General features: G+C 43.8%; 1 protein-coding gene and 1 pseudogene across 1 annotated transcript in view; one reads left to right on the top strand and one right to left on the bottom strand.

Annotated features, from left to right (window-relative positions):
- Ctnnbl1 (catenin beta like 1) overlaps positions 1–25586 on the bottom strand; it is a 185449-nt gene that overhangs the window by 64807 nt on the left and 95056 nt on the right. Inside the window, exon 10 of the mRNA XM_028861754.2 lies at positions 25154–25302. Within this exon, the coding sequence (XP_028717587.1) occupies positions 25154–25302 (149 nt within the window). The remainder of the gene's footprint in view (positions 1–25153; positions 25303–25586) is intronic.
- On the top strand, positions 9708–9962 carry LOC114687044 (annotated as a pseudogene).

Raw genomic sequence — 25586 nt, 5'->3', positions numbered from 1 at the left:
AATCTCCGATAAAATAAAACAATGTACTTCTGTAGATGTAACCAACTGTCTTATTAAATAAGAAACACAGAACCAATGTAAAGAAGAAAGCCAAGAGGTCAGAGCTCAGAGCTAAAACCTTACCCTTCCTCCTGCGGTGGTCCTACCTCTCCGAAAGAGACCTACTTCCTGTGTGTTTGTCTTTATATAGTCTTTCTGCCTTCTCATTGGTCGTAAACCCAAACACATGACTGCCTCATCACTGCCTGTTCGTACAGCCCTCCAGGTCTTCTATGGTATTGAGATTAAAGGCGTGTGTCTCCAATGCTGGCTGTATCCTTGACCACACAGAGATCTACCTAGCTCTTCTACCAAGTGCTGGGATTAAAGGCGTGTGCCACGAATGCCCAGCTCTGCTATGGCTTGCTATTAGCTCTGACCCCCAAGCAACTTTATTAACATACAAATAAAATCACATTTCAGTACAAATAAAATACCACCATATTTCCCCTTTTCTATTTTAATAAAAAGAAAAAAAAGCAAAAGGTTATAACCAACAAAAGAAAAACTATATACAAAAGTACAATAGCTATATACAATATATACAAGTAATAAATAACTAAACAATGTCTAGTCCATTTGCATTTGACAAATTCAGAGAAAATAATTCCATTATCTATCCTATTTTGGTAAGTCCAAAATGTATCTAATTCACTTTTATTCTAATTAATCTTCAACTATAACTAACTAACCAACTATAACTAACTAATCTTCAACTATAACTAACTAATCTTCAACTCCCTCAGAGACCCAAGAAGGAAATAATATTAGCTAACAAAAATAAAAACAGGAAGTGCATGCAAGCAACTTCCAAAAAATTTGTGAGTTGACAGAAACAGCCAGCTGCCTGGACAGTCACCTGAGGTTTCTCCACAGTGCTGGGGCATCATCTTCAGCCTATAGGCTTATCGTATCTGACAGATTCATTTGTGAAGTAGGATGTACACAAGGTCAACAGTTCAACTTCACATTGGGTGAGAGCAGTCCATGTACCAGAAAGACCTGAATTCCACTAGTGTCATGTCATGATTCAGGATTTTTAAATTCTGGAAATTGCTGACAGTTTTTTAATTCAGCTGTCCATTCTTCTTGGCTGTGTATATATGGCTTCATCTCAGCATCCCGTTCTTCTCCACATCCCTCTATTAAATGCCAGTCTACTATTGAGAGGCGTGAGCTTAGTTACTCTTCAAGAATAACTGTTCCAGCTGCTATTCCATTGCACATCATACTTCTGTTAAATTTATTTAGATATGTTATTCTTACTATTGTTATAAATGGATTCCTTAGCTTTATTTTTTGACTGCTCATTACAAGAAATACAATTAATTTTTCTACACTGATCTTATAAGAAACTTCTTTATTAGTTCTAATAGCTGTAATAATAGAATCCACGGAGTAAGATCATGTTATTTGCAATAACTCTTCCTTTTCCTTTCTAGTTTGGATGTCTTTTATTTTATAGCGTTGCTTAACTGTCCAGTGCCTAAGAAGACATTTTGTCTGCTGCTGACCTTGGCAGGACCATTAGGTATGGTGTTGGCTGTGGGTAGTCTGCAGGTACCTGCTATCCGACTTACTGTTTCAGAGCTTTTCCTCTGTGGTCACTTGGATCCACATAAAACAGTACGTAACAATGGGATTGTGTAGCAATGGGGCTGTAACAATGGGATTGTGTAGCAGTGGGGCTGTAACAATGGGATTGTGTAGCAGTGGGGCTGTAACAATGGGATTGTGTAGCAATGGGGCTGTAACAATGGGATTGTGTAGCAATGGGGCTGTAACAATGGATTGTGTAGCAGTGGGGCTGTAACAATGGGATTGTGTAGCAATGGGGCTGTAACAATGGGATTGTGTAGCAGTGGGGCTGTAACAATGGGATTGTGTAGCAATGGGGCTGTAACCATGGGATTGTGTAGCAGTGGGGCTGTAACAATGGGATTGTGTAGCAGTGGGGCTGTAACCATGGGATTGTGTAGCAATGGGGCTGTAACCATGGGATTGTGTAGCAATGGGGCTGCTCACATCACAGTGCTCAGAAAGCAGTGGGGATGGCGCTGGAAGTCCCTCTGTGTTCTTCAAGCACAGACCCTCAGCGGCCTTACTCCTTGCTATGAGACCCTCCCTCACCATGGCTGTACTATCTCCCAGCAGTGCTGCAGGCTAGCAACCAGATCCCACCAGATCCTTTATCTATCAGTATACGGGCCTCTGGAGATCTTGAAGATCTAAAAGTAACGGAGAACACTGTCCTACAATCGTACATGGTTTTCTTTAACACTCTAAGGCACAGAGAAGCAAATCACCTGTTTCCTAACTGGGTACAGGTGGCCAATCAACCACACAGACACAAAGACATGGCTTCTGTGCCGAAAAGTGGCATCCACTTGGGGAGACCAAATGAATGTGAAGTAATCAGGAAAGTGTTAGGTCCTGTGTTAGGTCCTCACAATACCACTGGACACCTTTCCTGTCAAAGATGAAAGATGTCACCGTGCCCTGCAGCTTACATTGTTAATTGTAGAAAGCCGGGGAACACGAAGGTGTTCAGAGAAAAGCAACAAGAAAAACCAGGGTGCGCAACCAATATTCCCACCTCTTTCCTCCTCACCACAGAAGATCCAACAATCTGTGCAGCTACTGAGTTTGAGGACAGAAAGAAGGCCACCGCAAACTCAGGCCTGTTCAGACACTGCTTTTGGAAACTGGAGGTTTCCTGTTTTTAACAAATTTGAGGAAAGGATAGTGATGGGGGTTATGTTCAAGATGGTAAGAGGAAGGAAACAGCAGCTCCTCTGTGAGGAGCCAGTGAAGGCATCAAATGGCAGGGGGTGCCTGTCAGCAGAGGGGTGAGCGGGGGCACTGGTGTCAGGACACAGGTGGAGATGAAGATGACAGTAGGCACAAATGTGGTCACATCAGGCCCCTGCTGTGCTGCGAGGGAAGCCCAGCTCCATCCACAGAGAGAGGAAGGGGCAGACCTGTGGGCAGGGAGGACAGACAATTCAGAGACTACGGCAATTGTGTAAATGAGAATCAAAAGGATGACTGACTGCGGCAGGGGGGTGAAAAGGCCTATTTAAGAGAAATATGAAATTTTAAACATCAGGAGGAGGCAAACAAGGTTTGAAATCCACTGGGAAGGACTTTCTGTCTCAGGATGAAATTCTAGCAGGAGGCTACTCAAATAACATACTTGTTCTCACTGCAGTTAGACTTTTGCACCCTGCTCTACAAGCTGGAATTTACAGAGGTTATGGCTAGGGCAGATAATCATGCAGGCAGAAATTAGGAAACTGAGCGACCAATGCTCATTGTTTAGCACTCAGGAAAAGGCTTCCTGAAGTGAAGGGCGGCTGCAGACCAGGGCACCTTCAGCTTCTGTTGAGCATACACTGAACCCGGTTCACAAATGACACAGGACTGCCTGAAATACTAAAGGCAAAGGAGCTCTTTTTTCCCTGCCTAAGCAAATTTATGAAACAAAAGACTTTAAAAGCAAAAGCCCTTCTTTGGGTAGGCAGTGCAGGACATGTTTAAAGGGGGCAGTAATTGCGTATTGATCACCATTTAGGCAAGCTGCATGGAGGTGAACTTTGGAATATTCATTGGGCTCAAGTTCAGGCTTTTAGCAATCAATAGCTGTTTGGCCTGACTTTCTTGGGTTGACTTTATTTGAAATATTTATTCTACTGGAGGACAAGTAGTTTATCTTAGTCTTGTCTGGGTTCATTGGGTTGTCGATCATGCCAGGACCAATGTGAACACCAGCGTCCACCACCTGGGTGCCTATGGTCAGTGGCTGGGTCGTCTGCTGCCTATCTGCTCATGTGTGCCTGGGATGCTGAAGCAGTGTCTCCTAGTGTAGTTTTAATTAGCTTGTTCTTTATCACACCCAAACACTTCTGGAGTGAACACAGATTCCGAGTATAATTTTCTTTGCTCATTTTTTTTTCTTTACTCAAATATTTATGAAACACCTAACAGGTGCCAGACATCTAGTCAAGAATGCAGAGACAAAGCTCAGCTCGTGGCTTCTGAGGAGGCTGGTCCATGTGGAACAGAAACGAGCAGATGAGGGATGAGGGCAGCCTGAGGAAGGCTGGGTCCTGCAGCAGAGGTATAGACAAAGGACGGGAGTGCGGCGAGGAGGTCTGCCCAGGGAGCAGGTGCTGGAACTGTGTTTCCGGACAGGTAAAGAGGCAGCGGGGGAAAGGAAGCACATTGAGGGGCTAGAGCAGGTGCACACCAGGGAAAGGGTGAGTGGGCTGCATCACAGCAGAAGCCAGCTGCCTGTGTGCCTTAGGAGGCAGGACTGCTCAGGCACAGAGAGATGGTGGGTGGGGCAGGAGAAAAGAGGAAACAATAGCAGAGGCAGAGCGCAGGGAGTGGTGGCTTGAATATGAATTGTCCCCACAGGCTCACACATTTGAATGCTTCATCACCAGGGAGTGGCACTACTGGAAAGGATTAGGAGGTATGGCCTTGTTGGAGGAAGTGTCACTAGAGGTGGGCTGAGAGGTTTCAAAAGCTCATGCCAGGCAGGACCAGGCTCGCTGTCTCTTAGCTTGAGGATCACAATGCTACTGCTCCAGGACCATGAGTGCTGCCATGGTCCCTGCCATGATGATAAAGGACTAAACCTCTAAAGCTGTAAGCAAGCCCCCAATTGATTTATTTTCAAGTGTCGCTTTGGGGGCTGGAGAGATGGCTCAGGGGACCCAGGTTCAATTCCCAGCACCTACATGGCAGCTCACAACTATCTGTAACTCTGGTTCCAGGGGATCCAACGCCCTCACACAGAATACATACAGGCAAAACACCAGTGTACATTAACTAAATAAATAATAAATAAATCTTTTAAAAAAAAGAGTTGCCTAAGACACAGGGCAAAAGAGCAGAAAGAAGACAGAGGTAAAAGGGGCTGAGAGTTCTGGTTAAGCCTTGGGTGCCTCTGGGATAGGGCCGTGATGTTCGGCTACGACTTAACGGGTCTTAAAATTCAGGAGGGGAAATTTGAGAGAATCATTACATCTGCAGGCTGTAAGAGAATCTCCTGTGTGACATGACTCTGACGTAGTCTTTTTAAAGATAGAGAAGAATGCAGGGCGGTGGTGGTGGATGCCTTTAATCCCAGCACTCGGGAGGCAGAGGCAGGTGGATCTCTGTGAGTTCGAGGCCAGCCTGGACTACAGAGCAAGATCCAGGAAAGGCGCAAAGCTATACAAGGAAACCCTGTCTCGGAGGGGAAAAGAAAAAAAAAAAAAAGACAGAGAAGAACAGCAAAACCCAGGAGGAAATGTATTTAAGGACAAGCCAAAGAGGTAAAGTCCTTTTTCCAGAACTCTGGCTAACTGGGATTAATTAAAGAGGTAATTAGGATTCTTTAAAAGATACTGGTAACCATGAGATCATCCTGGCAAGAAATCTGGCTAATCCTCAGCAAGATCATTTCTGTTTGCTTTGAATGCGCATGACAAAGTGTATTTCCCTGGGAACTCCCCAAAACTAAGACCATTTTATCAGACGCAACCTCTGCATGAATTTGACAGCCTGCTCAAGATGCCTTTATAAACAGCTTCCCACTACTATAACAAAATACCTGAAGCAGTAATTAACTTCTAGAAAAAAGGTTTATTTATTTTAGTTCATGGTTTTGGAGGTTCCACATCATTGCTTTGGGCTTCTGGTGGGGGGTGGGTACCAGATGGCAACAGCTAACACATAGCAGAGCAAAATGGCCTGAGTCCCTGGGGCAGGAAGCAGGAGGGAGAAGATAGAAAGCAATCATCACTGTCAAAGGCACACCTCTAATGACCTGACAACTTCCCACCAGACTCCACTATCTCATAGCAGCACCACCCAGAGGGCCAAATCTATCACATGGGGACCTTTGGGGGACACTCATCCAGATCATTACCAATGGCCACTGGTTTCAGGCTATCAGCACAATGTTCTTCAACACGGTCCATAGTCAATTCACATGAGCCCATGAGTCAACATATAACTGCTAAAACACATTTCTTCTTACCAGAGCCTAGGTATGGCCATGTGACTCTCTATAGCCACTAAGATGTGAGTATAACATATGCATCCTCAGAAGAGAAACTAAAAGATGTACTGTATCTCACAGGCTTTCTTTACCTTGTGAAGGGTACCCTGTGAGTGGCATGTCCTATTAAGTTCTGCCCCTTCAGCCCAAGATCCAAAGTACATAAGGCAGACAGCAGAGCTTCCAGTAGCCAGGTCTAGAGGTGTTAGGTGTGAAAAGCCTCTGTTGGAAGTTCTTGAGATCCGGGCTTACTACTACACCAAACCTGACTGATGAATGACACTGTTTTGGGAGGACAGGGTGGTGTGGGTGACCCAGCAAAGTTGCTCATACTTTAAGAGTTGTGTTGTATTACTATCCACCAGCAACAAATTGTAAGAAAATGGACCTTAAAAGTATAATATGCTGGGCTTGCATTATGAGTTAAAATGGAAGAACAAGAACTGGATTTTTACGTCCCCTCCCTTCCTAAAGCAAGTGTGGGGCAATGGGAAAATACACAGAGCAGTGGTGAACAGAACAGTTCCTAGACCCTGAAACAAGGCAGCACACAGTGAGCCTGTCTGCAGGAGACTCCAGGACTCACAGCAGTGGGAGTTGGAGCTCTGAGTCCGTAGAAACTGGTGTGACTGGAGTCCACAGCTCAGGGAACCAGGATGTGGGGCTGGGCAGGGACACCAACCAGGGCTGTAGAAGGGAGCTGCCTGAAAGGGTAGGTAAACAATTCCTAGAGCTCAGAGGGCACAGCAGCAAAACACCAGCAGGCTAGCAGCTCATAGTAAAGCATGTAGAGCACTAGGAAGGCCTCACCCCAGGAACACGGCAAAACCCACTGCAGTCTACCAGGCTGGTCAGTCCTGTCCAGGAGATTTAAAAAGAACCCTTAAAAGGACCTGAAGAGGCTGAAGAGATGGCTAGTTGGTAACACGCCTGCTGCATAGTCATGAGGACCTAAGTTCGGATCCCAAGAACTCACAGAAGAAGTGAGACACTCTGGTGCCTCCTGAAACCCCCAGTGCTGGTGAGTGAAGTGAGGACAGAAACAGGCAGATCTCTGAAGCTCACTGGCCAGCCAGTCTAGCCAATCCCATGAGCATCAGCAGAAGCTGAGAGACCCTGTCTCAAAAAATGAAGGTAGAGGGATGGTGAGCCGGTTGAGGGTAGAAGTGTTTGCTGTGCACTTCTGCTGAACCTGAGTTCAATCCCCTCTACACTGGGTGGAAGGAGAGAACCAATTCCACAAAGTTGTCCTCCGACCTCTACATGCATGCCCTGGCATGTAGACTGCCACCCACTATCATATATATACACTAATAATACATATGAAGAATTAAAAACAAAAAAACAAGCCAGGTGGTGATGGCACATGCCTTTAATCCCAGAAGTCAAGAGGCAGAGGCAGGTGGATCTCTGTGAGTTCAAGTCCAGCCTGGACTACAGAGTGAGTTCCAGGAAAGCCAGGGCTGTTTCACAGAGAAACCCTGTCTCGAAGAAAAAAAAGGAGAAAACGATGCCTGACATCAATCTCTGGCCCCTTCATACATGAGAATCTGTCTCACACATGCTAATACCTACACCAACAAGAACATACACCATATCACATGCATATAAAAAAAAGGAGAGAAGATCTGTTTAAAGAGTATTATATTATGAGGTATGGCTCAGTGGTAGACAGCTGGCCCAGCATGCATGGAGTCTTGAGCTCAGCCTCAGCACCACAAATAAGTAATTAAACAAACAAATCAAAACTAACAAAGAAATCCAGCAACAAAGTAAAATTCACAATAATTGAAATTCAATAAATACCACCATAAAAAATGTCACCTAAAATACCGCATGACAGGATTGGGAGATGAGGATATTAAAACAGCTCCTATCATGACATCTGACAATGTAAAGGGAGAGAAGCATTAGTGTACTGCACTAACCCAAGCTGAACTGACTAACCAGAGGGAATTGCTGTGTCAGATAAAAGGGAGGCGATGACTGCAGAACGCACACTGTAGAAGCAGCTAAACAGAACAGCTGGAGGATTCCAAATACAACATGGAAGAAAAACACAGATGAGACCACCACCAAGGAACTGTAGTGGACAATTGTGAACAGCAGAGTGCATGCGCAATTATGGTTTAAATACTTAATGGTATGATACTTTATTATTACATGTGATTATAGAATATAATCATAATCATGTACATAGAATTATAGACCCTGAAAGGCAGATGGGGAATGTGTGACAATTTTTTTTTAAACTCTCACATAATTCTACACTTTGTTTTAGAGACTGGGTCTCTGTGGTGATATGTTGTGTCCCCCAATATATTGTGCACCTTAATAAATTTATCTGGGGTCAGAGAACAGAACAGCCACTAGATAGACACAGAGACCAGAAAATAGTGGCACTCATACCTTTAATCCTAGCATTCTAGAGGCAGAGATCCATTTGGATCTCTGTGAGTTCAAGGCCACACTGGAACAGCCAGGCATGGTGACTCATGCCTTTAATCCCAGGAAGTGATGGCAGGAAGCAGAAGGGTATATAAGGCATGAAAACCAGGAACTAGGGTCAGTTAAGCTTTTAGGCTTTTAGCAGCAGTTCAGCTGAGATTCATTCTGGATGAGGACTCAGAGGCCTCCAGTCTGAGGAAACAGGACTGGCTGAGAAGTTGGTGAGGTGGCTGTGGCCTGTTCTGTCTCTCTGACCTTTCAGCATTTGTTTTGATTAATAAGACCTTTTAAGATTCATGCTACAGGTCTCACTATTCATTATGTAATCTCAAAGTCGAGATCCGCCTTGCCTTGTTTATAAAGAGCACAAGCAAGGGCAGGCAAATACGTGGATATACCTCTGCTCCCCCAGACCCAATCCTCAGGGTCATCCCTAGCGCTGCAACAGAACACCAGCTGCAGCCTCCCCTCTCCCCTGTTCATGCTTCCTGTGGATGCCACAGACCATGCCTGCCAGATGCCCAGGTAGGCTGCCTGCAGACCTTCTCCACTCTCTCTTCCCCTAGAACCAATCCTCAGAGTCATCCCTAGTGCTGCAACAGACCATCTCCCCAGCCTCCAACACCAGTAAGCATTCTCCATAAACACACCAGCCAAGCAGACAAGCAAAACAGGCCACAGAATCAACACTCTCTGAAAGTTCAGAGAGGTAACAGAAACCAAGCAACAAAACAGTCACCCAACAAAGACAAACCCAGAAATTGGCACCTAGACCTATAATCACCCCAAACCCAGATGCCTAGATGCCAGCGTAAGACCATAATCAACAGCAGCCGAGGTAGCATGTCACCACCAGAGCCCAGCTACCCTACCACAGCAAGCCCTGCAAATTCCAGCATAGCTGGAGCATAAGAAAAAGACCTTATTTGCCGGGCGGTGGTGGCGCACGCCTTTAATCCCAGCACTCGGGAGGCAGAGCCAGGTGGATCTCTGTGAGTTCGAGGCCAGACTGGGCTACCAAGTGAGTTCCAGGAAAGGTACAAAGCTACACAGAGAAACCCTGTCTCAAAAAAAAAAAAAAACAAAGAAAAAAACAAAAAGACCTTAGCTTTTCCATCGTCCCGAGCCCGCTGAAAAGTCGCCGTGAGCAAGGCCCACCCTCCCTCCCGGGCTGAAGAAATTTATGGACAAGAAGTTATCATTGAAGTTAAATGGTGGCCGACATGGATAAGGAATACCTCGGAGCTTTGATCCCTTTGTGAATCTTGTGATTGATGAGTGTGTGGAGATGGCAACTAGTGGGCAACAGAATAACATCGGCATGGTGGTCATACGAGGAAACAGCGTCATCATGTTAGAAGCCTTGGAAAGAGTCTCAACAATGGCTGGTCAGCAGAGGAGTCCTTCCCCAAGGACTGTTTGACTGGGGTGTAGAATTGGGTCATGTATACTTTTATATGAAACTTTTGCTAAATAAACTCTTGTGATACTAAAAAAAAAAAAAAAAAAAAAAAAAAAAAAAAAAAAAAAAAAAAAAAAAAAAAAAAAACCTTAAACTAATTATATGAAGATGATAGAGGTCCTAAAAGAGGAAATTAATAAATCAAGAAATTCAGGAAAACACAAACAACAATCAGAGGAAATGAATAAATCCCTTAAAGAAAGCCAAGAAACAAACAAACAAACAGTTGAAGGAAAAAAAACTGTTCAAGACCTGAAACTGGAAATAGAAACAATAAAGAAAACACAAACTGAGGGAATTCTGAAAATGAAAAATCTAGGTAAATGAACAGGAACTACATAGGCAAGCTTCACCAACAAATACAAGAGATGGAAGAGAGAATCTCAGGCATTAAAGATACAAGAGAAGAAATGGATATATACTGGTCAAAGAAAATGTTAAATCTAAAAAATTCCTGACACAAAACATCCAGATAATCTGGGACACAATGAAAAGAGCAAACCTAAGAATAAGAGGAATAGAAGAAGGAGAAGAATCCCAACTTAAAGGCCCAGAAAATATTTTCAACAAAATCATAGAAGAAAATTTTCCTAACCTAAAGAAGAAGATGCCAGGCTGGAGAGATGGCTCAGAGGTTAAGAGCACTGATGCTCTTCCAGAGGTCCTGAGTTCAATTTCCAGCAACCACATGGTAGCTCACAACCATCTGTAATGAGATCTGGTACCCTCTTCTGGCCTGCAGTCATACATGCTGTATACATAATACATAAATAAATCTTAGGGAAAAAAAAAGAAGATGCCCATCAAGGTACAAGCTTACAGAACATAAAACACTACATATACAGAACAAAGCAAGAATATTAAAATCTGCAAGGGGAAAAAAACTAAGTAACACATAAAGGCAGACCTATTAGAATTATACCTGACTCCTCAATGAAGACTATAAAAGCCATAAAGGCTTGGACTGTAGGATAAAAGAGCTAGCCAAAGAAACACACCTTGACCCTGAAACCAGAGCCAGTCAGTGAAAGAAACACACTTTGGCCCTGAAACCAGAACCAAAGAAACACACCTTGATCCTGAAACCAGAGCCAGTGAAAGAAACACACCCTGTTTTCTGAAACCAGAGCCAAAATGTTAAAAAGAGCCAGTGAAAGAAACACACTTTGGCCCTGAAACCAGAACCAAAGAAACACATTATGCCCCTGACAAACCCAGCACAAAAACCAACCAATCCCTGAGCAGGAAATCCAGCCAATATCCACCCTGAAAATCCTCACCCTGGAAAAACTCCAGCCCTAAGAAGCCCGATATAGGCCCTGCGCCTGTTCAGTTTGCTGCTGCCCTTTCCCACCCTGGCAGAGGCAGCCACTCTCCTGGATTCCACCCTTATCTCTTGAGTGAGTTTTGGGTGAAGTCCTTCATCCATCAGAGTGGAGCAGAGCAGAGAAGTAACAACTTTTGCTAGTGCAGGAGCAAACTGCTACATTTCTGCTGGGGTGGGGGTGGGTTAGGGGGTGTTTCCCCCTTAACAGAGTAAAGCAGAGAAGTGACAACTTTGATCAGAGCAGGGAAGCAGGGACATCTATGCTGGCAAATTCCCTTAGTGGAGTAGAGCAGAGAAGGGACATCTCTGCTGGGAAAATCTCTTAGCAGAGTGGAGCACAGCTGAACTGTAATGTCTCTCGGAGAGGAGCAGGATTGCCACATTCCTGTGGGGGACCCCCCCCCCCCCCAGCTATAGATACAGCCTGGCTCCGACAGTCAGGAGACCTTTCCCTTCAGAGCTGTAACGCTTACATGAATGGATGTGCTGCAGACTCTAAGTAGACCCCAGATTACCAGCCTAGATTACCATGCAGAGCAAAACTTTCAACCACCATAAATGGAGACAATAAGCTATTCTACAATAAAGTCAAATTTAAACAATCAATATCTATCTACAACTCCAGTCTTACAGAAGGTGCTAGAAGGAAAACTCTAAACCAAGGGAGTTAACTACACCCATGAAAACACAGGAAACACACACACACACACACACACACACACACCACCACCACCACCACCAACAACAACAACAACAACAAAAATAACAGGTCATTGGTCACTGATATCTCTCAATATCAATGGTCTCAATTCCCCAATAAAAGAACATAAACTAACAGAATGGAAGCAAAAACCAGGATCTACCCTTCTGCTGAATACAAGAAACATACCTTAACATCAAGAATAGTTATTACCTCAAGTAAAGGGTTGGAAAAAGATATTCCAAGCAAATGGATGTAAGAAAAAAGCTGGTGTAGCCACTTTAAGGGAAAGGACACTACATATGCATCAAAGAAAAATCCACCAAGAAGGCATTTTAATTCTTAACATCTATGATCCAAACACAAGGGCACCTATTTTTGTAAAAGAAACACCACTATGGCTTAAATCATTGACCCTCACACACTGATAGTGGGAGATTTCAATGCTCCATTCTCACCAATGGACAGGTCATCCAGACAAAAATTAGGTAGAGAAATGCTGGCGCTAACAGATGTTATAGGCCAAATAAACCTAACAGGTGTTTACAGAACATTCCATACCCAAACAAAAGAATATACCTTCTTCTCAACACTTCATGGAACTTTTTCCAAAATTGCCCACCTACTTGGAACACAAAGCAAGTCTTAAGAAAATTGAAATAACCCCCTGTATCTTATCAAACCATCATGGATTAAAGTTGGATATCAACAACAACAGAAACAACAGAAAGTCTACAAACTCATGGAATTGAACAACTCTCTACTGAATGAAAAATGAGTCAAGACAGAAATAAAGAAATTATAGACTTCCTAGAATTCAATGAGAATGAATACACAAAATACCCAAACTTATGGGACACAATGGAAGCAGTGCTAAGAGGAAAGTTCATGACACTAATTGCCTACATTAAAAAAGTTGGAGAGATCTCATACTAGCAACTTACCAGCACATCTGAAAGCTCTAGAACAAAAAGAAGTAAGCACACCCAAGAGGAGTAGACAGCAATAAATAATCAAACTAAGGGCTGAAATCAATAAAATAGAAACACAGAGAAAAATACAAAGAATCAGTGAAACAAACAGTTGGTTCTTTGAGAAAATCAACAAGATAGACAAGCCCTTATCCAAAGGAACTAAAAGATGGAGACAAAATATGTCAGTTAATAAAATCAGAAAAATAAAGGAGACATAACAACAGACACTGAGGAAAATCAAAGAATCATTAGGACATACTTTAAAAACATGTATTCCACAAAATAGGAAAATGTAAAAAAAATGCATAATTTTCTTGATAGGTACCACTTACCAAAATTAAATCCAGATTAGATAAAGAATTTAAGTAGACCTATAACCCATAGAGAAATAGAAGAAGTCATTAAAGGTGTAGGGGGAAAAGGGCTGGCTAAAGAAACTCAGTGAGATCAGAGCCATCTCTGCCTCTGGCCAACTGACCTGTGAAACCAACCAATCACAGAGCAGAAAAGTAGCACCCTGGCCCTGGAGCCCAGAACCAGGGAAAGAAACACAGCCTGGGTCTGGGACCTGAGCCAAAGAAAGGACCACTTTATCCCCAAACCTAGAACTAAGGAAACATGCCCTGACTCTGAAACCAGTATCAAAGAAACACTCTTGGGCCCTACAATCAGAGTCAGTGAAAGAAATATGCCCTGGCCTTAGAATTAGTGTCAAAAAGCCAAGAAAGGCCATAATAATCTGAAAGAAAAAGCCACATGATCATCTTATTAGATGCAGAAAAGGCCTTTGACAAAATACAACACTTCTTCATGATAAAAGTTCTGGAGAGATTAGGGACAAGGGACTTACCTAAACCAAATAAAGGCAGTTTACAGCAAGCCTATAGCCAGCATCAAATTAAATAGAAACTCAAAGCAATTCCACTAAAATCAGGAACAAGACAAGTTTGTCTACTCCATGTCTATTCAATATGGTACCTGAAATTTTAGCTAGAAAAATAAGACTATTGAAGGAGATCAAGGGGATACAAATTAGAAAGGAAGAAGTCAAAGTATCATTATTTGCAGATGATAAGATAGTGACCCTAAAAATTCCACCAGGGTACTCCTACAGCTGATAAATACCTTCATTGAAGTGGTTAGATACAAGATTAACTCAAAAACAAACAAACAAAAAATCAGTAGCCTTCCTATATACAAATGACAAATGGACTGAGAAAAAAAAAATCAGGGGAGCAATACCCTTCACAATAGCCTCAAATAATGTAACATATCTTGGGGTAAAGCTAATCAAATAAGTGAAAGATTTATATGATTAAAAACTTCAGTCTTTGAAGAAAAGAAATTGAAGATGATATCAGAAGATGGAAAGATCTCCCATGCTCATGGATCATCAGGAGTTAACATAGTAAAAATAGCCATCCTACCAAAAGCAATCTGCAGATTCATTACAATCTCCATCAAAATTTCAATACAATTCTTTACAGACCTTGAAAGGACAATTCTCAATTTCATAAAAACAACAACAAACAAACAAAAACACAAGGATAGGTAAAACAATCCTGAACAATAAAACAACTGTTGGGGGGTATCATCATTCCTGACTTCAAGTTGTACTACAGCTGTACTTCAAGTTTTTAGTAATAAAAACCGCATGGTATTGGCATAAAAACTGCATGGTATTGGATAAAAACAGAAATGTTGATCAATGAATAGAAGATCCAGACATAAATCCACACACCTATGGAACCTGGTTTTTGATAACGAAGACAGAAAGACACAATGGAAAAACTAAAGCATCATCAACAAAGCTGGTCAAACAATGTCTGCAAGTAGAAAAACGCAAATAGATCCAAGTGGATCAAAGACCTCAACATAAAACCAGACACACAGAACCTGATACAAGAGAAAGTGGGGAGAAATAGCCTTAAATGCACTGGCACAGGAGACCACTTCCTGAACAGAACACTGATAGCACAGGCACTAAGATCAACAATTAATAAATGGGACCTCATGAAACTGAAAAGCTTCTCTATGGCAAAAAACACCATCGATAGGACAAAGGGTTAGCCTACAGAATGGGAAAAGATTGATTTTTTTTTTAAACCAACTCCACATCCAATACAGGTTTAATATCCAAAATATATAAAGAACTGAAGAAACTAGATATCAAAAAACCAAATAATCTAATTTAAAAATGGTATACAGATCTAAACAGAAATTCTCAATAGAGGAATCTCAAATGGCTAAGAAACCTTTAATGTTCAACATCCTTAGCCATCAGGGAAATACAAATGAGAACTACTTTTAGATCCCATCTTATACCAATTAGAATTGCTAAGATCAAAAACACAAATGACAGCTCATGCTGATGAGGATGTGGAGCAAGAGGAACACTCCTCCACTGGTGATGGGAATGCATACTTGTACAGCCACTATGGAAATCAATATGGCGTTTCCTCAGAAAATTGGGAATTGACTTACCTCATGATCCATCTATACCACTCTTGGGCACGCACCCAAAGAACACTCCAGCCTACCCCAAGGACACTTGGTCAACTATGTCCACTGTGGTTTTATTCATAATAGCCAGAAACTGGAAACAACTGAGATGTTCCACAATCAAATAATGGATAAAGAAAATGGGGTACATTTACACAATGGAGTATTACTCAGCTGTTAAAAAAAATGACATCATGAAATTTGCATGCAAATGGATGCCTACTAGACTAGTGAGGTAACTCAGACCCAGAGAGACAAATATGTTACGCATTCACTTATAAGTAGATATTAGCTGTTGAGTAAATGAAAATCAAGCTACAATCCATAGGCCCAGAGAGGCTAAGTAACAAGGAGAGCTCTGGGGGGGATGCATGGATCTCACCAAGACGGGGAAATAGAATAGATTTCGCAGATGGGCTGGGGACCAGTGGGGACAGGAGGAGGGATCAGGTGTGTGTTGGGGGGGGGGGGGGTATGGGATGGAGGAGGGAGAGAGTGCAGGGAGAAACAGCTGGAATTGGGGAGCATTTGGGGGACTTTGTGGAAACCTAGTTCAGTGATGGGAGTAGATGCAAAGACCCATAGCCAAACATTATTCGGAGAGAGAGTCTAAATTGGAGGTCTCGCCTGCAACAGAAGAGGAGTAAAGATTGTAGGAGGAAGAGGGCATGGAGGACAGATACCAAGAGAACATATGTTGGCCCACTGAATCAACTAAGCAAGGCTCATATGGGCTCACAGAGATTGAAGTGAGAGGCATGGGCATGCATGGGTCTGTGCTAGGTTCTATGTGTAGGTTATAGCTGTTAGCTTGGTGTTTTTATGTAATATCCAGTGGGAGTGGGTGTTTCTGAAGAGAAATAGAGGGGGAGTGATTTGGGGGAGAGGGGAGCTGGCTCGGGGAGCTGGGAGGAGTGGAGGGAGGGGAAACTGAGGTTGGGATGTATTGCATGAGAAAAGAATCTATTCTCAATTAAAAAAACATATATATATATATATATAAGAAAAAACTCATTTTTTCTATTAAAATCTATTTTAGCCAGGCGGTGGTGGCGCACGCCTTTAATCCCAGCACTCGGGAGGCAGAGCCAGGCGGATCTCTGTGAGTCCGAGGCCAGCCTGGGCTACCAAGTGAGTTCCAGGAAAGGCGCAAAGCTACACAAGAGAAACCCTGTCTCGAAAAACAAACAAACAAAAAAAAATCTATTTTAAAGGATAACTGATCATTTAAACAACAATAAAACACTCTTCAGTGGAATTTCCACCATATTCTGACATCAAATGTTACTGCAGCAGCAAGAAGGCCAGAGAGAGAAATATTCCTGTGGGATCCACAACATAGTTGGGAGGGGGCACTCCTGGGGTTACACACTACTGTGGGACACTGTCTTGTTAGATTTAGAGTTTCATCCCCACACCATCATTTAACCTTAACTGCCTCTTTTAGGCTCTGTCTCCAAGTCCAGTCAGCTAGAGGTGCCGGGGCTTCAGCACACAAGTTTGGTGGGTGAAGGAGGCAAGGCAACAGACAACACATAACTTATTTCAGAACAGATGGTAAAAGACACTTGATGCTAACGCTAATTAAGGGGATGCTGTGGTGGTTATAGTATTAGGACTCAAGTTTCAGATCACAGAGCAATCCTAGGGATGAAGAAAGTAATTTCTTTATAAAAAAAAAAAGGGGGGGCAATTACTCAAAAGAACATGTGATCTGAAATGTCTTTAACTTTTTTGCTGTTATTTTGAAACAGGGTTTCCCTGTGTAGTCCTGGCTGTCCTGGAACTCACTCTATAGACCAGGCTGGCCTCAGAATCCAAATTGAGAGATTCATCCACCTCTGCCTTGCCAGTGCTGGGATTAAAGGTGTACGCCACCACACCTTATGTAATCTGAACTGTTAAAACATCTAAAATAACTTCAGAATGCACACAGTGAAAGCTCACAGGAGGAAAGGACAAAGGCCAACATCCATGAGAGCAGTCCCGGCTTCACTAACACCCTCAGTAACCGGCCAAACCAAAATATGAGCTGTAAGCAACAGGACAGCAGCTCTACCGACCCACCACAGCCAAGCATCCTGCCCCGGCAGCAGAGGGCTCTTCAGACACACAAGGAGGACTTGGGAGCAGGACTAATCTGGGCCCTCAACAAGGCTTCAAAATCAAGAAGGGTTCAGGTCACAAACAGTGTTTTCTCAGACCACCGCGTAGTTGATGCAGAAGAGAGTAAGGGTGGGTAGCTGGAAAAGCACCAACTATTTGAGAACAATACACTTCTAAGTACTTCATGAAAAATGAAATCAAAATGGCATCTTGAATTAAAGACAAATGAAAACACATTTCAGCACGAGTGAGTACGGCCGCCCTGATGCTGCTGTTGAGGGGATTTACAACAGTACACATGTTAGAAAATAACAGAGCCTTCAAATGAGCAATCTCAAATTTCTACCTTGAAAAGTCAGGAAAAGAGCAAATTAGCCCTCCAGAAGTTACAAAAGCAAAGAACCAGGACCAGAGCAGAAACCGCCAAAACAAAAAACACAAAAGGGGGAGAGGAAAATGGTTAAACAAAAACTGGTTCTTGGAGATCAATAAAACGGATAACCCCTAGTCACACTGATCAGAAGAAAAAACAAAACAGAAAATCAAACCCACAAATTATCAAGCTGAGGAATAAGCAAGTCTATCACTACAGTCTACAGACTTAAACGAAGGGTGAGGGAAGACTCCCATGCAAGGACATTTGTCAACAGACAAAATTGAGACACAAAGCAGTAGATTTACTCAGAGAGAAATGGGTCACTGGAACAAATAAATCACCACCAGGATTAAAATGTTTTCAAAAGACTACTGTAGCAATGAAAAGCAGAGGGCAGAACACAATGCCTGCAACACACACCTGCCAGGAGACCATATTGGTGATATATGAAGGACTTCTATGGTGGTCATAATTGTTACAACCTCCTACCACCAAAAGGGAGAAGGATTTGAAGAGAACTGACCAGCAGAGACATGTGGAGGTCAAAGTGTGCACTCAGACACCCAACACGCACAGCTCCCCATAAAGAAAAGCAAACTCCAATTGCATGAGACTCCTCCCCAATGTTTACACAGTAGCACAGCTCCACTGAGCAGCTGACCAAGTGCCAATGAGAAACCAAGACTCCTGGAGCTCACATGCTGCCATGGGATTCAAAATGGCATCATTTTGAAAGCAGTCTGGCAGCCCCTTAAAAAAGTACACACCAATCACATGACTGAAACACTCAACTCCCCAGTATTGACCCAAGAACAATGAGAAATATGTGTGCCTGAAGCCTTGCACAAGAAATGTTCATTCCTAAGGGCTAAAAACTAGATACAAATGTACATTAACAAGTCAATCAACAAACTGGCGTATTCATGTGATAAAATACTACATGGTGGTGAAAAAGGAATAAGCTACTGATACATATAGCAAGGATAAATCTGAAAAGAAATTATATTAGGTGAAACTGGTCATATGCCCCACCAATCCCCACCAAAAGCACATACTGCATTACTCCATTTAAACTGAATTCCATAAAATGAAATCTAATATATAATGGCCAGAAAGCAAATCGATCGTTACCTAGAAACAATGCGTCAGAGAGGAGGATTTATGGAGTGAAAGGGTACAAGGAAACACGTGGTGTGATAAAGACAACTGTCATTACGCAGGTGGCGAGGGTGTGAAGGGTGGGTCTACACACAGCAATACTCATCAAATAGACACTTCAAATATGCGCAATTTGCCTTCGACTGAGGAAAAGCTATCAAGTCAGACAGAAAGGCTCAGAAAGGTCTGCCACCACTTCCTGTCAGCTAATCTGCTTCTACCATGGCACTCTGTTTATGAAGTGGTACCGTCCAGCCTGCAGGGCTGGGGAATAGATTGCTTTGTGCCTGTGAAGCATTTGTCTGGTTCCCAGAGAACAGGTGCAAACTATCGGGATCCATCTAAGACAGAACAGTGATATCTGGCTTGCGAGGGGAAGAAGACAAGTCCACTGTGTGTATCCGTAGCTCCGAACACAGACCATCTTCAGCCCCGCAGCAGCAGCACAGCTGCCCTCCAGGCCTGCGAGTGCTTTCCTCTGCCTGACCCTGAGAGACTGGAGGCTAGAGAAGACTCCAGCTCCTGAAAGACGGCGAAGGACGAGAATGGAAGTGCATGTTCTCTAAGACAAAACAACAGAGAGCAGGGGCGAGAGCAGGGAGCAAACACCCAGGGCCCAGGCTGCCCTCTCTGCCCATCCACCTGGCCACAGCCCTGCTCAATGGCCCCTGAGTCCCCCTCTGCAGACAATGGCATCGCCCTCTCGGTCACATTCTCGAGTCAGGAAAACCTTACTGAAATCTCTCAGAGCAGAAAGCAACCAAACACGAATGGTGATTCCTGGACTGATGTGACTGTGTCCTCCGGTCCTTTTCACCTTTACAGTTAATAACCGAGATGGGCTCACTGTGTTTCTGCTACACAGCCCAGGCTGCACTGAACACATCTCTGGGGAGCACGGTGGTCTCCTCTCTTCCTAACTGGAACAGGGTTACTACAGAAGTAATAAGCCTCATGTCAACATTTCCAAGGAAACTGACAATGTAATTCTTCCTGTCCCACCGGCTTTGCAGTTCTTAAAGAGCACCGAACTGTTCCCACACAAGGACACACTGGTGAAGAGTGCCTGCTGGTGGTGCCAGAAGACGGTTTGGAGCACAGGCTAAAATTAACCCAGATCTATTGGATTCTTCTATTTGGAGCAGCTAGCCTCTCATCAGAGAGAGCCATCTATGGGACGGAGTGAGTGGCAGACCCGGCTCATTCAGGGCACCCGGGGCAGTGACAGCACCACCTCCCCTTCCTGCCACACTCCAAACTGCCTCTAACTCTGCCAACCGCCCTCTGATCCGCCACGTCCTTAAACAGTGCGATAAACTCAACTCCTCTGAGGGTTAGCTCCCCCAACCCCTTTTTAAAGTATTTCGAGACAGGGTTTCTCTGCATAGCCCTGGCTGTCCTGGAACTTGCTCTGTAAACCAGGCTGGCCTCAAACTCAGGGCTTCTGCCTCTCAAGTGCTGGTATTAAAGGCATTCGCCACCACACCCAGCTTTGAATTTTTTCACTCAACCATCTCTGTAAAAATACCAGCTAGCTCATGTTCCTACCACAATTCTTCTCCTGTCCACCAAAGGCCACCCCACACCCTCTCTGCTTACCAAAGGCTATCCTACATCCTCTGTCATTGTTCTCAATTCTGGACCAAGACGGAGGCCAGGCATGGCACACCTGTGTATCAGGGCCACTTCTCTCTCCCTGTCAATGCCATGCTGGGCACTGCCCAGGGCCTCTGCACCTTTTGCCCCACCCCATTCTGTGCTCAGCTATCAGCTATGGGAGCACATGGGAAATGTGTTTTTTCTTTCTTTCACTGTGGCTCCTATAGGATAGGATGGCTGCCTGCTGCTTCTATCACACGAGACTCACTCTCAATATGACCACAACAATTGTTTCTTCTTTTCCAAAACGTCTTCATTTGTTCTTTGGCAGTGAGAGAAGCACAAAATACACAAAATACCCCCCCCACACACACACATTGATTCCATCAAGTACTGTGAAACCCAGACAGCATACGAATGAGCAAAAGGCACCGGACCACTCACCTGGGTGGTGGGGGGAAGAAGACAAAGGCCTGAGAGGTGAAAACTGGGTGGAACGAAAGCTCAGTCCCATCAACATCTGATGAAGGCTGCCTTGAACCTGGAGCAGAAAGGAGGCAGGAAATGCCATCCAAACCACAGCCCAGGAGGACTTGGGAGATGAGGGAGGACAGCTGAGAGTTCAAGGCCCAAAGAGGACAAAGCCAGAACCTGTTCTGGCTTTACGGGCACAGGCGGAGCCTGGAGCTGCCTCTCAACTTGGTCTTCCTGAACCTTGAGGATCAGTATCCCAAACACCCACAGGCTGTTCTGTGCTCTTCATCTTCTACAAAGGTGGCAGGGAAATCCTGGGCTAACCACTTCAGGTAAGAGGTGGAGTATTCACTCCAGGGTCTTTAAACAAGTTCTCTCCTCTCTGTGGCCTCTCCCCAGGGATTTGTTAGGAATTCCGCATCAGTGGTTCTCTAAACAGTAAGAACATTCTCAGATTTTCTGGCTCACGCAGAGAAGAAAGCCAGATGAAAGCCAATGTACATCTGTTGTACATGAGAAGATTGGGTCCCTGCTCTCAGAAGCTCACAATCCAAGCTGGGTCTGATGGTGCACGCCTTAAATCCTAGAACTAGGGAGGCAGAGGCAGGCAGATCTCTATGAGTCCAGACTTGCCAGGACTACAGAGTTTAAAAAAAAAAAAAAAAAAAAAAGCCTATAATCTAGCTGGGGACTCAGATAACCACGCTGGCCATCCAGTAGTGTCAGGCTCAGCAGACAAAGGGCTCCACACCCAGCAGTTACGAGGGCGGAAGATCAGGCTGGAGAAGTGACAGGAGCAGAAGGCTGCCATCAAGAGGGTCAATCATGCACACCAAGGGTGCTATCAGAGGAAACAAGGGTCTGGGTTAGAGCAGGAGGGTGCGAGGGTGTGTGTGTTCGTGTGTGTGTGCATATGAGCACATGCGCCTGCTCATGTGCATAAATAACTACCTTCCTGGTGCTCCTTGCTTATCTATAATCAGAAAGTTAAAAACTTTCCTAAGTATATATGGGAAAACTGCTCCTCTTAATAGTCACTGCACTGGGTATAGTAATTACTCAGTGTCTGCCTTTCTCACTAGCCTCTCTCTCTCTGTGCCTCTCTCTCTCTGTCTCTCTGTCTCTCTCTCACTCTCTCTCTCTCTTTCTCTCTCTCTCTCCTCTCTCTCTCTCACAGGTTTCTCTGTGTAGCCCTGGCTATCCTGGAACTCACCCTGTAGACCAGGCTGGCCTCTCAGAGATCCACCTGCCTGTCTCCAAAGTGCTGGGATTAAAGGTACACACTGCCACCACCACCCAGATGCCTCTAACCTTCTTAAGGGCAGGAATCTTGTCTTGTTTGCCATATAGGCCTAGCACTTAGCATACAATTAACATAGTACATAGTATCAATGTGTTAGTAGGTCTGAGTGGCCCAACTTTATAAAATAGGTTCCCTTAAAATCCTTGAAAGTTTAGCATGATTTCCCTTACTTTTCATAAAAATAAGTAAATAAGGTCAGAGGCAGGGAATTTAAAGCAACTCAGCAAATATCCAGAGCTTGTAGATGAGAGGCCCGTGATCCAAGTCCATAATTACCTCAACTCCAAAGCCCATCCTCCCACCCGACCCCATGGACTGCCTTCTGTGCGAGCTGGCCTCTCCAGGAGTCCAGAGACTGGTGGAATCAAGTGAAAATTCATATTCAGGGGCAACGGACCCACAGAAAGCTTCCCACCTTTCTAGTGTTCTGGCATCCTAGTTTTGATGGGCTTTCTCTAGACAGAGAACAACTTAAATATAATAGGGAAAATTTTCCTTCCCAGACAAACTTTCCATTTGGAAGTCTGAAGGAGAAAAACAATGAGAAACAAAGAGCATGGACAAGAGACAAAAGGAAATGCTGAGTCTGTGAATACTGCTAATTAATTCAAAAGATGGAGTCACAGCAACTTCAGCACTGAAAACTGAGAGGTAGATCCGAGAGGTACAGGCTCTGGCTCCAGTCCTTCGGAGCTCTTTAATTAGCCTCCCAGAACCTCAGCATTCCTGTTTGAATAATCCCTATTTCTGGTTATTTATTCAGCTCCCCACTGCTACACATTACGGAGCCATATGCCGCAGGAATTCATCACTTCATGTCGGCACTCAACCATCCACAGACACTGGCAGTTCAGGGCTGTAAGAAGCTTAGGGGAAGTCCCTGTAGAGTGTAGCTTTAAGGTTAGAACACCCAGAAAGCCAATACTGTGAGTGCTGTTGCTTGAGAGACAGTGGTCACTTCAATAGAGGACTGGCAATTCGAAGGGTCAGAGATAAACATTTTAAGAAAGGAAAGCCAGAATCAGCTCAACAACAGGCCACTGAATAGTTTTCCATAATTCTCTCTGCACTTTAAAAAACAATTTGCTTTTAAAAGCAATTTCTCAAAAGATTTTCAATCAATCCAAGGTCTAGGATACACTGGATGACACACATACCTCAGCCCTCCACAAGCCTTTTAAAGAAAAGGAATTTTATAGATATGGACATTGATAATCCCCAAATCATTTAAAACACAAAACTGGTCATTGTGGAGTTTGTCATGATAACGAAACATTGGAAATGGCCGCAATGTCAACAACAGAAGAATGCTATGTAGGACGTACCCTGTGTCCCTCAAGTAGTCACTGCATTCTCATGAAGAAAAAAAGAAACAATATGGAACATTAGAGTGTGACAGGACTAAAATGTTTAAACAAAACAACAACAAACCTAGAAGACAGTGTCCACCCAAAGACAGGCTATCCTCGGGTCACAGAGCGGGCATCTTCGCTTCCGGAAGGAGGAGCCTGACACTTAACAAGCACAGTGCCTAACAACATGCTAATAGGAAACAGACTGGATGTCTGCAGTTTCAATTACACTTAATAAATGCAGGCCAAATTAGTAAGACGTTTTCATAGACATAGCTTTGCTCAGGGTTGTCACTGCACGTAACTAGAGGTTTCAAGATGGCGGACCCTGGCTCAGTTCCATGAATTCCATCAAGATTAGAACACTACCCAGTGCCTCTCAATTTCAAAAGCTGTCCCTTAGAGGTCCTCCACTCTGGTCACCTCCTCAGAAACTCTATTTCCTTCCCAGGGTCAAGTATTTCCTTCACAACATTTCTCAATAACAGTCATCAAAACAAAGCATTTGTTTCCAACTGTCAGATTCCGTGGAGGAATTGAGACATGGGAGCAGTGTCATCTTTAGAGACTAGAACAAAAATAAAAAGATACATTAAAGAAAGCACTAAACCCAAAGTTCTAACCATCCTTCACATTTTCATATTCCCTGTGCTTAGGCTCACAGCATGCAGAATTTATTACTGAATGAATACAAATAAATACTTTGCTGTCAACAGCAGAAATATAGATAGAGGGGTCTATGGAGGCTACAGAGAACACTGAGCTAAGTTTTAGAACAGTGGTTCTCAACCTGTGGGTCACGAACCCCAAAGGAGTTGCATAGATATTTTTTGCGTATCAGATATTTTCATTATGATTCCTAACAGTACCAAAATTATAGCTATGAAGTAGCATGGTTGGGGTCACCACAACATGAGGAACTGTATTAAAGGGTCGCAGCATTAGGAAGATTGAGAACCACTGGTTTAGAAGGTTATACTTAGCTTTTCCCAAAACCAACAGAACAAGAGAACAAAGACATGGCCCTTCAAGGTAGTGGCCACATTACTAACTGACACCCAGCACACAAACAATATACACCTTTGTTCACCAATCCTCATTTCAGAAAAGATCAGACACATTAGAACACATCCCCAAATAAACATTGCTCTCAATTAATGGGAAACTCAAGTGACTAATGGACCACAGCTACACACCCTAAATCCAGACTAGCAGTGAGGGGCAAACAGAAAGGCACCAGTGAGGAGGGGAGCAAGCTCACAGGCAGCCCCAGAAGCATACCTGAGCATGAGGTTCATGAGCTGCAGGCCCTCGCCCTTCAGGAAGCGCTCACGATTGGAGCTGAGCATCAGGCAGGAGCAGAGGGCGTCAAACAGGTTCTCCATCATCTCCTGCTCCTCCGCTGTGCTGGGGTTGTGTCTTTTAAACACCTGCCAAACACCGAGAGTAGAAAGGAGCCATCACCGAATGCTGTTTCATCATTAGCCACCATCCAACATTTTCCAAAGCCTGCCTGTCATGAATACCCCACCAAGGAAACAGAACTCTCCAAGGAAGCTCTTGCCAGGTTCCAGTTTAAAGAACCAGTTTTCTGACCTGTGGGCACTAAATACATACATACCAGTTCATATAAACACACTAAACACTTAGCCGAGCACTGGGTCCGTGAGTGACTGACGGCTTCAAGGGGGCAGATCAACTAAACAAAACGGCA

This window comes from Peromyscus leucopus, chromosome 4, assembly GCF_004664715.2.
Source record: "Peromyscus leucopus breed LL Stock chromosome 4, UCI_PerLeu_2.1, whole genome shotgun sequence".
Taxonomy (NCBI): Eukaryota; Metazoa; Chordata; class Mammalia; order Rodentia; family Cricetidae; genus Peromyscus; species Peromyscus leucopus.
This window is presented reverse-complemented; position numbering and strand designations above follow the sequence as displayed.